This window comes from Thunnus maccoyii, chromosome 13 (genome assembly GCF_910596095.1).
Source record: "Thunnus maccoyii chromosome 13, fThuMac1.1, whole genome shotgun sequence".
Taxonomy (NCBI): domain Eukaryota; kingdom Metazoa; phylum Chordata; class Actinopteri; order Scombriformes; family Scombridae; genus Thunnus; species Thunnus maccoyii.
Genome location: NC_056545.1, coordinates 10,059,172 through 10,076,546, shown reverse-complemented (window position 1 = coordinate 10,076,546; position 17,375 = coordinate 10,059,172). Strand labels below are relative to the sequence as shown.

General features: G+C 40.4%; 1 protein-coding gene across 1 annotated transcript; it reads left to right on the top strand.

Annotated features, from left to right (window-relative positions):
• The first annotated feature begins 656 nt into the window (after positions 1 to 656).
• Positions 657 to 17,105, top strand: pgk1 (phosphoglycerate kinase 1). The gene is made up of 11 exons (XM_042431947.1): positions 657 to 811; positions 5,396 to 5,446; positions 5,585 to 5,740; positions 6,265 to 6,409; positions 9,911 to 10,014; positions 10,190 to 10,309; positions 12,207 to 12,321; positions 14,279 to 14,458; positions 14,632 to 14,809; positions 16,006 to 16,104; positions 16,202 to 17,105. Exons 1-11 carry the CDS (start codon positions 747 to 749, stop codon positions 16,240 to 16,242), a joined length of 1,254 nt encoding a protein of 417 aa, XP_042287881.1. The 5' UTR covers positions 657 to 746; the 3' UTR covers positions 16,243 to 17,105.
• The last annotated feature ends 270 nt before the right edge of the window (positions 17,106 to 17,375 follow it).

The following is a 17,375-nucleotide window of genomic DNA, read 5'->3' as shown; positions in this document are numbered from 1 at the left end:
TTGAATGTATCTTTGTAATAAGATAACAAACATATCTTTTGGAAGGGATGCACTGCAATCATAGTAAGCAACAATATCTATATTTCATGTCTGTATATTGTAAGTGATATCCTCTAAATTTTTCTCAAAATCTTTCCAAAACTTCAATCAATGTACTAAAGGATAAGTTCACAATTTTTCACGTTTGTCTTAAAACATATGTGCCCATATGGACACTGAAAGAGGTTTTCCTCGCTGTAATCATTCCTCCTGTTCATACTGGCTATTAAAAGATCTTCAAATGTGCTTTCAATGTAAGTGTTGGGGGCCAAAATCCACAAGACACAAATTAGTTATTAATTATTAACAGAAACATCTTACATGTACATAATATGCACAAAAGGGTTCACATAATAAACAAAAATGTGCACTTTTTAACGCTATAGTTTAACGCTGGGAGGATAAGGTCCTTATAAAATGTTTAACAGTACAAGCTGTGACTGAATGAAGTAACGTCTGCTAGAGAAGTCGTCAGAGGAGCAAGATGTTTACGTCAGAGAACAGACAGTAACCGGCTCCAATCAAATGCGACGCTCTCCTCCGGCTTCAGCCAATCAGCTACGGGGGAGGGCCGTCCGTCCCGCCCCGCCGCTCTTCCTTCTCGCTGCACTAAGGTCACTGCTGTCACTCGGTGGCAAACCAGCCGAAGGAAGCGGAGGAGACCCAGCAAAGGAAGGTGCAGGAAAGAAACAAGCAAAACAAGCAACATGTCTCTGTCTAACAAACTCACCCTGGACAAGGTGGATGTCAAGGGAAAGCGTGTCATCATGAGGTGAGCGTTTATCTCCTAGTTGACGAACCTACGCAGGCTAATCGGAAATTGGATTATTTGACGTTAGCTAACTGACATTTTGGAGATGTTGTAGTCCGCAAATTTAACGTCTTTTTTGCGGTAACGAAGTGCTTTGTGCCCTCGTGGTTTTACTGTGAAGATACTCATAGTGATGGTGAACGATGCGTGAGTCACTTCAGACCATTTTACGTGAAGGCAGGAAGTGAAGTTGGTGGTTGTCACGTTTTTTTCCATCCATGTTACGTGCCTCTGAGGAGATGCTGCATGGATGCAACTAACTGCATCCGAGATGTAGGCACTGAAAATGAAGGGCAGAAACATTATAATAGTCCAATATTTAGTCTTGTACTAAAATGTAATACATAAGCGATACTTTATTGATAATCTAAGGAAGTTAATGTGTCGTTTAGGTATTTTATTAATCTGATTAATATTGTGTATATATATATATATATATATATATATATATATATATATATATATATATATAAACCCTCAAAGTATTGGCAAATACGCAGTCTGGCTGAGAAATTGCAGAAAGAGGAAAAAGGAAACAGGAAACGCTGCATTTTGTAATTACAAAAATTTGGGCATTTTTACGTGAAGGACTGCTGAGATGGTGAGTAATGGGTTATTCGCCAAAAGAGGCATCGATTCATTTAGTAGTGAGCGAGTATTCAGCACCAATCAGTCCCTTCAGGAGTTTTTAAAACCAAGAAACACATTTGGGCACACCTTGGGCTCCAGAAAACAGTGATCAACATGTTTAACCATTTTCTGAGATTTTATAGGCCAAACAACTTATCGATTAATTGAGAAAATAATTGGCAGAATGATCGTTAGTTGCAGCCCTAAACATTACAACTGCAAGCAGGTTCATTGCCTTGCTCAGAGGCAGGGCAGTCCACATAATCCCTCCCTATCTGGTCCAAGTACAGTCTCTTTAGCTGGAAGGATGTCCTGCTGCCTGGCTGAACAGCATAGACTCTAAATTGATTTTTGTAATAATAAAAAGTTGGTTTTAAACTGATCTCAAATGCAGTTCTGTTAAAAGTATTATTTGCCATTTACTTGCTGGACATTCTTACAGACTGTGATGAGAGTTCACTTGAAACTGACACCCTCTGTGGAAATGTCAGAGGGCCATCTTGGTTTGCTAAGCTTGGTGTTGAAACGACAGGCGGCATAGGACAAGGGTCACCGGCAACAGCAGCAGCAGCCCCCCAGCCTGCACCACTCAGTGGTAAAAGGTCAAATTCACTTCACTTTCTGTAAGTCTCAGTGTAGACCAGCAGTGTGCTGCACTGAGACGATCAGACATAAAGTTACCTCACATCACACCCAGGGCCTGTCGTAGCATGCCATGTTATGTTTTATGAAGTTTCAGCAGTAGACAGTGTACAGAGGAGGTGTTGTGAGTGAGTTGCTGGTGCAGAATTAAAAAGAGGGAAAGCAGGCCGGGATGTTGCTGTAGAGACCTGGCAGTCCCTGACAGAAATCTGTCCAGCGGCCAAATCCTGCAGAGGCCAGGACCTGATTTCCTGGAGAGGCACGACACATGCTCACCCCTCTTCTTATTGTATATCTCTCTTTTGCATCATTAAATGCAAAGTTTTTTAAGAGTTAAAGTTGTTCAAACATTTCTTAAAGACAACAATAATCTCACTGGTTAAATTATTCTTAATAGATGAAGCTACAGCTGCAAAAAATATTTTGTTTTGAGTCATGGAAAATGCAAAATTGTCCTGGTTTCAGCTGAATATTTATTATCTTTAGATTGCGGGCTATTGGTCGCTACAAAACAAGACATTTACGGTCGCATCTTGAGCTTTGGGAAACAGTGATCCACATTTTTCAGACATTTTAAAGACCAAATGATTTATTGACAAATCAAGAAAAATCAATAATGAAAATAATCTTTGGTTGCAGCTCTCGATGGAGCTAATGAGATAGTTTTTCTGTTAAGCAAAGTAAAACTGCAGCCAAGGCAAGAGAGGAGGAAGATACTTCTCATTCATTGTTGTTTAAGGTCTAAGTTAGCCATTAGCTAACCTTTGCTTTGTACAACCGCAGTTCTTCTGCTTCACCCATCAAGGTTTAACTCGTCCAATGAGCTCATTTATGGCTCCAGATCAGCTCTGCTTCAGAGAAGCGTCGGAGTCGAGTGTGTTTCATTAAAACGAAGGAGCAAAACCTTCAATTACATGCAGTTCCACACTCAAGGGGAACAGAAGGGACAATTTATGAGTGGAAATCTACTCCACTTGTTGCATGGTTGAACATTGTCTTTGTACAAGAGCCTCCTGTTGAGCCGCTGAATTGCTGACTGATGCATTTTAGGCTTAAGACAATGGATTGGCACTATAATGGCAGTGGGTTTGGTATGTGAGTGTGTGTGTCAGCTGTGCTCATGGAGGCTTATCATGTGTCTCAGTGCATCAGGTCCTCAGGCAGAGAGGGAGGACGGGGCAGGGAGGAGGGGGCGAGTTATGTAACAGACTGGAGTACGAGGGATGCAGCATGTTCTCATGAGCTGCCAGTGTGCATCGCTGCATTGATGCAGCAGCAACCAGCAAGGCATTAATGCTGCCATTGAAAATCCAATTTGGATAAAAGACTTCAGCTGATGGAAATGTCTGAAAATGTCTGTCGACTGTCTGACAGCAGCGGACTGAAGCTTATAGACTAGAGTCTACATTTGGGCGATAAAGCGATGGTGGTATCTACCAACGATAGATACTTTATCAATAGCAATAAGAAAATTGTTAAGAGGATGTTCAGTAGTTTCACTTAAATTCATTAAATGCAAACCGCCATGAAAACACATAACAAATACGCAAAGCTTGGTTGGATGAACAAACCCTAAGCATGCTCCCTCCCTCCCTCAACAGCCTATCATATCCCTTGATAATGGAGCGTGCTATGAGCGACACACAAACAACCAATCATTTAACAGGTGTGTTCGGTTGCACCGTCGACATGTGACACAGCAACAGAAACAGCATGGAATGAGAAAATGAGTGCAAATTCAACCTTTCTTCTCCTGGTCTTTATTAAAAATAGGTCATCAAAAATTATCAATGATTATCAATGAAATGAAACATTTTATCATGATTTAATCTTTCAGCTATATCGCCCAGCCCTAGTGACCACCCCTCTTAACATGAAATGGCCACAGTGGCGATAATAAAACCTTTTATCAAAAGCAGTTGAGTCATTAGATAAAGGTTATTTGTAATAGAAACAGTAATAGTAGTTGAATGGGGATCTGAGGCAGCTGTTGAAATTGAAACTGTTCCCTGACGTGTAGCTGCACCCACGTGTAGGCAGATGAGGCAGTTTGGCTGAAAGAAATGTGGCCATAAGAAGTAGACACGATATATATATATATAACATATCGTCAAGCATACTACACACTGAGAAACAGAACAGTAGATCTCATCAAGAGGTATCACTCCTGCTTCAAACTATAAATCTGTTACTTAGTATATTTTGGTTGCACAGGCCAGAATGTGAGTGTTACTTTTTTTGCGCTGTAGTTTAAAAGCACACCACATGGTACCTCAATGAGAGTGACTTCATTCACTTAATGCATAATCTCTATAAACAGATATCTGCATATGAACGCAGAATCTGTAGGCTAGGGGCAAGATTTCGGGATCGGAAGTGTTCTGGTTTCCGTTGCATGCAGGTAAACAGTCCGTGTGGGAAGAGAAAGAGGCGGAACGCATTGGCCGAAATGTCGCCTGGACCTAAAACGCCTGGCTACGAAACAATCCGGTCGTAGATGTCGTCTTCCAACTCCAACTCCATTCTCGCGTCTCAAGTTGCCAATTGGACTGGAAACAATGACTGGCACACGGAAGAGCAAGTCTTTGCCTGGATATCCGCTGGCTACATCAGAAGCCCCCAAACATTGGCCGTCGCCCCCCAGAGGCTAAATCCTCGACAGCTGATGGGTTCCCAGATTTCTTTATTCATGTCTGTCCATCCTGAGAGAGGGATCCCTCCTTTCTTGCTCTTCCTGAGGTTTCTTCCATTTTTCCCCATTAAAGTTTTTTTTAGGTAGTTTTTCCTTATTTGAATCAAGCGCTGGGTTTCCATTATCCAGTAATTCTTTTATCTGGAAATCTCTCTGGTCATAATGTCCGGTGACAGCGTGCTATGGAGGCTTGAATTTCTTAACAGCCTGCGAAGTCCTCATCAGGAATTTCAGCGAAATCTATCTTGAGTGGGCCAAAATAAAAATTATTATTAATCTACATGCCTTGATGATGTCATTCTTCATACAGCCTGCCTATCAATCGTTTATAATCTCAACAAACACAATGTTTGACCCGAATTTCTTCCATTTGTCCGGGACACTGAAATCTTCCAGGACACGTGGCACCAATTTTTTTTTTTTTTTTTTTTTTAACGGAAACCGTGATCAGTTGTCTAAGGATAGAAGATATATTGCTGTACAGACTGTAAAGCCCCCTGAGGCAAATTTGTGATTTGTGATATTAGGCCATACAAATAAAAATTAGTCTCCTCTTGATAATTTCGTTTCTTCTCTTTCAGGGTTGATTTCAATGTCCCAATGAAGGACAAGCACATCACAAACAACCAGAGGTAAAGTCCATCTCTTTTCTAAAGCATCTTTTCTGTTCTCGCAGTTAAAGTCAATAAATAAATCATTAACTTTGTTGATTAAAATAAATTGGGTTCTTAAAAGGACTAAAGCAAACTCTTATGCATGTTGACTTTCAGGATCAAGGCTGCCGTTCCCACCATCAAGCACTGCCTGGATCACGGCGCCAAGTCTGTCGTCCTGATGAGCCATCTGGGCCGCCCCGATGGAAACTTCGTGCCCGAGAAGTACTCCCTGGAGGCCGTCGCTGCCGAGCTCAAGAACCTGCTGGGGAAGTGAGTTGATAGACATCCAGTTTATTTATTAAAAAATAAAATCAAATGATAAAACTCAGTGATTAAAGCAAAACAGAGACAACTGGAATATTAGTATTTTTGTAGCTATAATCCTTAAGATTTCAGTCTTGGTTGATTTGGCGACACCTGTGGTTACTGGTAGTAATGGCAAGTGTATTTTACAACCGCAGTCAGCGCTAACTGCGTTTCCTGTGGCCTCCGCACGATAAAAGCCACCTCATAGGTTTCCATTTGAGCTCTTCTTGTGCAAAAGCAGCAGCAGTAGGTAATTTCTGTTTTGCATTAGTTGTAACCTAGCAAAACATTACTGGAACTGGAGAGCGACCATTTAGCTCTCCAGTTCAATCCAACCTAAACTACTAGCCACTTAAGTATTGTGTTTTGCTAACCACAAGAAAAGTATTTAAGGTTCAATCACAAGATAATTATTTAATGGTCGCAAAATGAGAAGACAGAGTTTGTTTTGTCAAGATCATATAATGAACATTGTTTTGACTTTGCAGGGACGTTAAATTCATGAAGGACTGTGTTGGTAAAGACGTTGAAGCTGCTTGCGCTAACCCTGCTGCCGGCTCCGTCATCCTGCTGGAGAACCTCCGCTTCCACGTCGCAGAGGAAGGAAAGGGCAAAGATGCCTCCGGAAACAAGGTGAGACTCCCAGCGGTCTGCTCGCTCTGACTCAAACTTGTGAAGTGTGCAGAGAAGGAATGAAAATTAAAGTTGTCTCACATGAAATAGCTAAAGTGATCCTCAGACAGCGGGAGAGTCTAACACAATTTCTCACTGCTGGGTCAGCTGGAGGAAAACGCCCAGTTGTCTCCAGCTGCAGCGTCCCTGCAGTGTCCCTCTGAAATAGCTGTGTCACTGTCTGATGATGTCATGATCAGGAGTGGTGCAGAGACTGTGGCTCTATCCAAAAGCTCCTCCTATTGCACCCGGTGCACTATGTTTACACCATATTATTCTATTTTTATTTTTAAGTTCATACACTACGACGTGCTCTCAAATGGAACAAAGTATGTGGTGTCCATAGCATGTGCTCTGCTTCTTACACAGAAACCCCACAATCCAATGCTTCCTCTTTACCATTTTTAAATTTAATGTGATGTGACCCTGCACCGGCCAATGACGGTGGTTCATTAATGTCCAAAATCTTCACTACAGAGGAATCTAGTGAGTGTTTATTATACAGAAATTGATGTCATACAGCATTTGAAACAGAAACATTTAAGGACTTTTAGGAGAAAATTGTATCAAAAGAGCAACAAGAACCATTTTCTAAATAAAATATATTATCATATGAAGTTTTATTCTACTGTAATACCATGTAATTATCTGCTCTGATCACCTTATTTGTCTGCTAGGATTCAGCTCAAATTGTGTTGGACTGTTGGACTTTCTCAACTTTTTGACACACAGATTTTTACCCAGACTGAGTGCGTTAACTTTTAAGAAGAGCTAGATCACAGCTCTGTCTATTCCAGTCCTCCTCCTTCTTAATGTGCCATCTCTGCTTTCATGCCCTCTGGAGGCAAAGAGGAGAGACTCTGACATCTGAGTGCTGACCACAGTCAGTTTTTATCTTTCATTACGGTGAGATGTAGATGATATAAGGACAAATCAGGGCTCAGGACTCTCCTCAGATACTGTATGAATGTCGGTTCCTGTGGAGGATCAGCAGCCTTGACCTGCTGACATTTATTTTGAAGGTCAGTTGGCTGTGCTGGCTGGACGTGTTGCTTTTCCTGTCCTGAGAGGCCTGGTTGGTATGCAGCCGGCGTGGGTTGGTTTCTACTGTACTGCTGTACTGTACCAGGCAGGGAGCTTTATTTTTAGCTCATTAAAGAAACTCACTGAGTTCAACCTCAAGTTAAAGTCTTACCCAGCTCCATATGACAATACTATAAAGTTTAAAAGACACACAAATGTTGTTTTAGCAGTATATGTGCAACAAATAGAAGTCTGGTATCACTTTTTACCAATTGTAAATCTAACTGGAACTGACTTGAACTCGATCAAAAGTCAAACTCAGAGCTCCAGTCATTTCTCAGTTAGGTTTTTGTTAAGAGAGCTTGAACTTGAACACATACTTAAAATTTATACAGCTATTAGTAGCTCCTTCATTTCCACCACTTTGCATTGTATTGTGGGACCAAAGCATCCAGTAATTTCCGAGTGCAGACTGTACTTCATTTAGCTATTTTCTTTGTGTGAACGTACTGCAGGTTCGGTGCACTGCTAGAGTTTATTTAGTGCAGTAGTGAATGTCGATGGGAGTTTTCAGGGCACTTCATATCTAGTTGCTCAACTTGAGTGCTAAAGAAGAAGTTCTTGCCAAACTATTATTGCTCAATTCGTCTTTTCAGATAAAGTAGTTATTAGCTTACTTATTACTTCATTGGCGCAGTGAAATCTCTCATAATTTGTTGGTTGTTGTTTTTACTTCCCCATTGCATCTTTAAATTTTTACTGGCTCCAGCAGAAAAAAGCACCGCTTGCTTGTGTCACTGATACAAAAAAGGCAGTGACACACTATTTACTATTGTCAGAAAAGAGTACTTAACTGATTTAGCATTGTACTTCTATCACATAGTCAGACTCATGAGGCTGCAAAACCAGAGATATCGTCTTTTTTTTTTTATTCCATGTTTTCTTCGTCCTCGTCAAAATCTCGCTCCTACATTACCCACAATGCAACTCACCCTCCAGCAGCTCAGTCAGAGATTTGGGGGTGTTATGCTAGTAGCAGCTAATATAGCCTCGATTCTTGACAAAAAGGAATTTGTCAGGGGCAAAAAAGAACACAGCAGTAACTTGTTTCTAGTTTTTACCTTTTTATAATCTGTGGATTAAAAGGTGAAATGTAGGAAGCAGTTACAGTCATGCCCTGACTGAAGCGTGCAACACTCATATCTGACATTTGGACGACACTGAAGAACTCACCTGACCTTTTTCTGCCCTCCAGTCACACAGTCACGACCTTCATCTGTTAAAGTGCAGCAGGAACCTGATCCATAATGACGGACTGAATGTCTTACTGATCACGGACTGCATTTACAGTATATAGTGCTACTGATCATACAGACACATACTTTAGTAGATGCATCGAAGGTTTTACAGTCCAGTCATAAACCTTCTTTTCACCTACATTGCTGATTACCTGATTTGCTGCATTGATTAACACAAAGCATCAATCATTGTTATCTTCTGGGCTGAGTCCGACAGATCTTGATGTATCTCGACTTCTGATCAGTTGTAGTTGTCAAATGACTCCCTAAAATCATAAAATGTATTGCTTTTGCTGTCTGATGTAGCGCCATTCCTCGTTTTCCATGAACATACATTTTAACTTTATAAAGTTTTTCTGGGGACCGTCATAAACTGCCGAAAACCCTGTAAATACAGAACTCACTGGGCCTACAGTAGGAGGGTAAGAATCACTGGAAAAGTGGGATCATGAAGAGAAAGGCCGTGTCGCTCTTTGTAATGTTGTTGTTTAGTTTGTTTTTGTAGTTCAGGATCCTTTTTAACTAATGTGTAAATCGTCTGTTTATCTTGAATAGGGCTCTATCAATAAAATGTATTATTATTATCATTATTATTGTTGTTGTTGCTGTGCACCTTTATTCATTCTTTCACATCTGTCTCATCACCAGGACTGCAGCCAACCTATAATGGTTGTTATGTGAATATGGACGTTCAGCACATTGAAAACATGCTTTGAATCTTGCACAAAGATGATAATGGAGCAGGTGCAGCAGCTGCTCACAACATTTTAATGAATTTAACAATTAATTCATCAATTAATGCCTGAATTTTGTAGTTGAAATAAAATGGAAATATGTTGGGTTTTTTTTTATGAATAAATGATGAACACTTTGAAGCCTTTTAAAAAGGAAATAAATCAGCCCTCCACTTGGAAATCAAATGCTCGTCCAATTATGTTTTCAACTGGCACCGATATTGCTTATCAGTGGTCGTCAAGCAAACAGTAACTGATCCGCTGTGAGGAACGATGGTGAAATAAAGATATCTCAATTAAAAACACAGATTGCAGTTGTTCCTAAAGGTCACTACTTTTTTTCTGTGTGTGTCTGCGTCCTCCTGTCTTCTTCTCTTATTCATTCCTGTCTTCTTTTTTTTTCACAGACCAAGGCCACCCAGGAGCAGATTGACTCCTTCAGGGCATCTCTGTCCAAACTGGGAGACGTCTACGTCAATGATGCCTTCGGCACAGCTCACAGAGCCCACAGGTGAGCAGGACACAGGTCGTCTGGACACAGTAGTGATTAATGGAGGACAATAGCAATCTGTGATGAAGTGAAGATGATCAAAATAAAAAAAGGTCTTCTTCTACTTCTCCTAAATGCCCCTTCTTCCCCTTCCCCCTCTCTTCTTTGTCCTCCTCCTCCTCTTCCTCTCTCCCAGCTCCATGGTTGGAGTGAATCTGCCACAGAAGGCAGCTGGTTTCCTGATGAAGAAGGAGCTCGACTACTTCGCCATGGCTCTGGAGAAGCCTCAGAAGCCCTTCCTGGCCATCCTCGGAGGGTGAGAACAATTAGTTTCGACAATTCATGGAGTTTCAGTAGAGTTGAAACAATTAGTCAAGCAAAAATACCAAACATTTTATGCTTCCAGCTTCTTAAATGTGAGAATTTAATATTTCTGTGTCATACATGAAAGTAAATTGAATATCTTTGCTTTGTGGGCTGTTGGTCAGACAAAACAAGACATTTGAAGACATCAATTTGGGCTGTGGGAAATTTTAACAGCAATTAATTTAAATATTAATTGACATTTATAGACCAAACGATTAATCGATAATGAAAATAATCCTTAGTTTGAGCATGATACAAGAGTTTTTCAACCCCAGAGGGTTCATTCGTTCGTTCATATTTTATTCTTACTTTATAGAAACACTAAACTAACAATACTTTTTTTTTTTTTTTTACTGCTGGTACCTTTTTAATTTTAAAAGAAGTCTTGTCAGCTTTGTCCTCTCCTGGGTTCAGGTATCACCACACTGCAGCGTGCCAGCATCTTTCTAAAATACCCAGGTGACCATCCAGGAATAGAGACTATAAGCTCATTATGTAACCTGTGGTGTCACAGTACACTGCTTTCTTCAAGACGCTATCACTGCTCAACACTTACTTACATTTTTAACTTGTTCTCCTACAATATGTTCATGTCAGTGCGCTAGATCTTTGTTTAGTTGACAGTAAAGGGCAGTTTTGCTCATGTAAAAATACAAAGATTATGTATACACAGATGTAAAACTACAGTCAATGTTTGTTATCAAGCAGGACTCCAGTAATCAGTGTATTTGTCCTAAAATGACTGATTTCCTTGAAGGAATTAAGCTAATACCATCCTGTTTTATCTGATATTACACAGTTCAATAACAGAAACTTCAATAAATTGAAATTCACAATCATTAATACATCTGTAATCAATTAGGAGTTCAGAGATAATAACCATTACATTAAAAGCAACCAAATGCTGCCACCTTATGTAACTTGAGAGACGAGTATTTTCAGTAGGTAATGAGTTCACAGTGTGTCTGTGGTGCTGCAGGTGGTTTTATCTTTGTTAGGTCCAAGTTGTGGCACCACATGTGAATGAAAACAGAGAAAACAATGGGTGAAGCCGCTGTGGAAGCCTCCAGTCGGTCTTGTGCCAGAGTCCATTTTGGCCCGACTGCATTGTGCAACTGTCACTCCCGCTCAGCGTCAAGCAGTGCAGCCAATCACCTTCTTCCATCCAGTTCACAAACAGAGGACATTGACCCTTAGTGTGTAATGATCAGCCAGTGAGAGGCTGCATAGTTCAGCTTCTTGAATAGACACCAGTGAAACAAATAATGCGTTTAAAAGCTTCTATCTGAATTATCATATTTTCATTAGTGTTTGTTTTCTTGTATGTACAGTTGGGGCAACAACACAGAATAATTGAACTGATCGATTTTCTTTGGAATAATATGTGTTCAAATTAATAAACCTTAAGTACACTGCAATTAAAAACAAACAAAATCAATCATTAAAGTAACAGTGCAGATGTTTTGGGTAATATGATTATTCAGTCTTGCCAAATGTTAGGCGAGAAGCTTGATATCAATCTTATGTCTCAGTTGAATATGAAGTTGTAGCCAGCTGCTAGTTAGCTTAGCCAGTTTATTAAAACACTATGTCTCATAACATTTTCATATCAAAAGAAAACTACAAGAATGCAGGAACAGCATTCAGAGCATCACATGAGACCAACAGTCTAATTTAATAAAATATTAAAGCCCAGGTCAGAAATTATATTGAAAGTATAAACCATTTAACCGCTGTCTGCACATATCAGTGCAACTCTGGCTTGTTGTTGACTTTTTTCTCATCTATCAGTCTCTGTGCATTTTATCTGTTCTGATGTTTTCTGCCTCTTGCACTTTTTGTTTCAGAGCGAAGGTGAAAGATAAGATCCAGCTGATCAACAACATGTTGGATAAGGTCAATGAGATGATCATCGGCGGCGGCATGGCCTTCACCTTCCTCAAAGTCCTCAACAACATGGAGGTGAGGAAAACTACACAGAGGATCTGTGTGTGTCACTAGCAGAACATTTAAACCAGTATAAAATTAATCCCCCAGTATCTCAAAAATACACACAATCCATAGTTTTGAAGTGATGTCATCTTTTCTTTTCATGTTAACCATGGATCACATGACTACGTGTATGTGGTTTTACTGGCCTGCAAATTGACTGTTTTGGTTCAGTCTTGGTGCTCTTTTAAGTGTCGTTTATGGACGCAGCAGGGAACTGTTTTGAGAAAAACGCCTTAAAATCCTGCTGTACGCTCCGTGCTCAGCACCAAACGGCAGACAGACACAGTTAGCGACTAGCTGGTGAACATAGTGGAGCATTTAGAAGCTAATGAGCCAGATATTTCCCTCGGATGTTGAAAGAAACCAAAACTTCGCACACCTGGCGGATATATCGGCAATCGCCGGTTGTTGGGCTGACGGTTGCCAGTTGGGAAGTTTTGACACATCATCCAACCATATGCTCCACTATGTTCATTAGCTAGTCATTAACTGTGTCTGTCTGCTGTTTGGTGCTGAGCAGGTCATGGACAGTTGGTTTTTAAAACTTTTTTTCTGAAAAACAGCAGCCTGCTGCGACTGAAAATGAAACTATGAGAGCAGTGAGAGTGAACAAAAAAGTGAAGTTGAAAGAGCCGAGGGGAACCGTGGAGTCGGGTGATAATTCTCTGTGGGTTTATCACTACGAGGGAACCCTTTCACATGGCATGTAGTCATTGTTGTAGCCAGTGCGATGATTTCTCTTAATCAGATCTTTTTTCTTCTTGCTCTGTGACGAAATGAAAAGGTATCTTGAATGAACCCTGTATGACCACACATCGACATGCTCTCCCAGTCGAGCTGTTGGACTCAATGTTGAACATTGGTGGTGTTCAAATACACTTATGAAACTGCTTTGTTTGTGTCACAGCAGAGATTAGGAATAATGTTCATAACCTGAGTTTGACCTCTGACTAAATGAAAGGCTCAATTCACCCACATTGCAAAAAAACATATGTCCTTTAAATGGTATCACGCCATGTTTTATTTGCCTAAACTTTGAAATGTCCATATCTACCACCACCTCAATACTATGGAGGTGAATGCAGTTAAGTTTGTGTTGCTCACAGCACTGAAAAATCACATTAAAAAAGTTTAAAACAACATCTGTTTCCAGAAACAATGCCTACATTCATCTGGATAATTCTCTATTTCTTTAATAGGAAGTAGTCCTAATTAAATCTGTTTATATAGTAGGTCTGTAGATTATCCAGAGTTTCTGGAAATCGTCTCTAGAAAGACACATTACTGTTTTTTTAAAATGCCATTTTCAGTACTGTGAGCACCACAAATTATAATTATAAATATAATTAAAATCTGTCCATTATTTTCACACTTAATCATTCAGTCAACAAAACATCGTACAATGGTGAAAAACGGCCTTCACAACTTCCTTTAGTCCAAGGAGACATCCTGAAATGTCTTATTTTGTCCAACCAACACTCCGAAACACCAAAACATAAAATTTACAGTAATGTCAGATCAAGAAAAGCAACATTTTTACAAATTTGAAAGCCTTAAACCAGTGATAGTTTGTTTGAAGTTTTACTGAAACGATTGTTAAATTATTAAAATAGTTGCTGTAATTGATTAATCAACTTCTTGTTGCATCTCTAATCTCAACATCCATAAATTAATGCCTTTTAAAGTCTAAAAATAAATATGAGAAAATATAAAGCTGCATTCATGAAGTGTTTTAAAAGTTTTAAAAGAAAAGTTTTAAGAGTTTTAAAAATACACCCTCGTTATCAGCCTCTTTTAGTCTCTACAGTAATCTGACAAAGTTATTAAATTCTTATCTTCAGTTCTTCTCTTGACATTTGTGAAGTTTATTTGTCTCCTCATCTCTCCTTGTTTCCTTTCCTTTCCTTTCCTCCTCTCCTCTTCTCAGATCGGTAACTCCCTGTACGACGAGGAGGGAGCCGGCATCGTCAAGGACCTGATGGCCAAAGCTGAGAAGAACGGCGTCAAGATCACACTGCCCGTCGACTTCGTCACCGCTGACAAGTTTGATGAGAAAGCTGCTACCGGCACTGCAACCGTCGCTGCTGGCATCCCCGCCGGCTGGATGGTGAGAGACGAAATCTCATTGGCTCAAAGATTTAAAGATGCACTATGAGCGAAATTGATGGTTATTGACTTAATTTGAATCTCATTTATCTAGCGAGTACAGATTCAAGCTGAAAACGAACTATGACGTTTTCTTTTCACAATTTCCTCATAAATGTCTCCTCTCCTCTGCAGGGTTTGGACTGCGGACCAGAGAGCTGCAAGGCCTTCACAGCAGCCGTCGGCAGGGCCAAGCAGATTGTGTGGAACGGCCCAGTCGGTGTGTTTGAGTGGGATCACTTTGCCAAGGGGACAAAGAGCCTGATGGACAAAGTGGTCGAGGTGACCAAAGCAGGCTGCATCACAATTATCGGTAAGAAAGACCAGAGGGGAGTTGAATTATGTGTTTATTTGTGGGTTTGTCTTTTTGTTTGTAGCCTCGTTAGCGACCAGTCAGTCTGTATGTTGGTCCAAGTCTCTGCTGGAAGAATGTCCACTTGGAAATAACAAATTCAGAGAAAAGACGTCTGTGTTTCAACCTGCCACTTGAAGAAATGTAGAATAAGAACAACAGGTGTATCTATTTACAGTGCAGCCTCACTCTTCTTCAATTAAAAGTCAATAATCAGCTTTTTTACCCTCATGCTGCAAGCTACCAATCTAATTTCATGCTGCAAACACAGCTTGAATAGTTTTCCACAACAGCAGGGCTCAGTAGCTAAAAGGAGTTGGAGGTGAGCAGCTTGTCACCTGCAGCTCTTCGTCTAACAGCTCACTGTAGCTGCTCCTTCTTGGTCTATTACTCCCTGCTATATTTTAAACTGATATTCTGATTTAAAAAAGCTCAAAATATGACTGTTCTTGTAGATGTTGGACCTTGCTAGGTGATAAATACATACATCGTATTTCCTGTAGCTGCAGCGGCAGTAGAAACTGTTGGATTTACATCTGCAGTAACTTAATACAGCTCTGATACGACTGTAGGAGAGTGAACAGTAAAGAAGGGAGGCTGACACCAGTGAGATAAAATTAAAAACAGAAATGCTGATCACAGAACACAAATGTAGAGCTGCAATGATTAGTGGATCAATCGAATAGTCGATTGGGAGAAAATTAATTGGCACATATTTTGATAAAGAAATAAATGAATTGATTTAATCACTTTTTAAGCTGGTTTCAGCTCCATAAATGTGAGGAGTGCCTGCTTTTCTTTGTCATATAGCATAGTGATACAAATATTGTTGGTTTTGGACTGTTGGTCAGAAAAAAACAAGGAATTTGAAGACATCATATTGGACTCTTGTGAATTATAATGGACATTTTCAATACTTTCTGACATTTTATAGAGGAGTCTGGCGTACAAAGTTTACATTTCCAAAAAAAATCTTGGTTTCCTCAGCTCAAATTGAAGTGATTTTAAACTGAGTCCAAACCACTGCTGCCTAAACCTGAGTTGAACTTTCTATCTTTTTAGGATTGTCATCATTAAATAAAATGATTTTAGTCTTTTAAGATTTTGTGATGACCTTTTTAATCATGCATGAATGATGTATGTTTGCGTTTGTCCAGGTGGGGGCGACACTGCCACCTGCTGCGCCAAGTGGAACACAGAAGACAAGGTCAGCCACGTCAGCACAGGAGGCGGCGCCAGCCTGGAGCTGCTGGAGGGTGAGTGACAGAAAAAATAATGTAGAACAAATACAAACATCAACACAGTGCCAACTTGATGTTTGACTGTATATTTGCTCTCTCTTTGTGCCCACAGGTAAAGTCCTGCCTGGTGTGGATGCCCTGAGCAACGTCTAAACTTCCCATCAGCCCGCTGTGTGTGTGTGTGAGAGAGAGAGTGTGTGTGTGTTTGCGTGCGTGTATGAGAGGTGGGTAGCGACTAAGCCAGACTCCTGTTTACTCCTTAAACCCTGCAAAAAAAAAAAAACACACCCTGCTTTACCAGCTCAGTCTTTGTGAAATAATGCCAGTTGTGATTCATGGGAGAACAAGTTCCTTTGCCTCAGATCAATCAATGCTGTCTGTAACAAGTAGATCCTTCTGCCTTATTTCAACACGCTGATGAATTCAAGTCAAACTGCTGGAAATAAGAGAATCATGACCTGTTGATGGATGAATAGGGGGAAAAAAATGGATGAAATGGCTTGTTAAGGTGGAAGTTTTTCCTGTTGACCTGCTGAATGGACGGCTGAAACACAGCAGACACTGCCGTCACCTGAATCTGAGTTCAGACAGCAGATGGCTTCACTTCTGTGCCTGGCGTCGCTCAGACATGTCAGGATCTCTGCTGTGTTGAGCCGTCAGCGTTCACCTCCAGCCGTTCACCCATGAGATACTTAAACACTGGCTCTTATGTATGTATGTATGTATGTGTGTGTGTGTGTGTATGAATGTGTGTATCGCTGCATCACTTTTTTCCACCCTGGAAACATCACAGCACCACTCTCGAGCGTGTTCACATACAGTATATATATAAATATATATATATAAAAACGGTTAATGTGGTGTGTACGTATTTACTGTAGATGTTCTCTGTTCACACTAACTTCGGCTCTGGTCATCTGTCTTTTCTGGCTGTTGGTTTCCGAGCGGCTTCAGACTGAGACGTGTCGTTCTCAGCTGATCTGTTCGGGCTAATAAAACCGTCTGCGTAAAACTTATCTGTGACTGTCTCCTCATTTTAAAGGTCTTTGTAACTGTCATAATGCAGGTTTTTCTTGTTATAATCATCACCAGCTTTGATGCACAGTCAGTGACCGGGTGAATATCTTCGAGTTCATCCTCTCGCCTACATACTCGGGTGTGACTTCTCACTTTGTATAATGTCACATTGGTTACTTTCACACCTATGAAGATCCTCGCTCGCATATTACAGATCACTTCTATGACAGTTTATCATGAGCAGATGGGTTGTCTTAATACCATTTAAA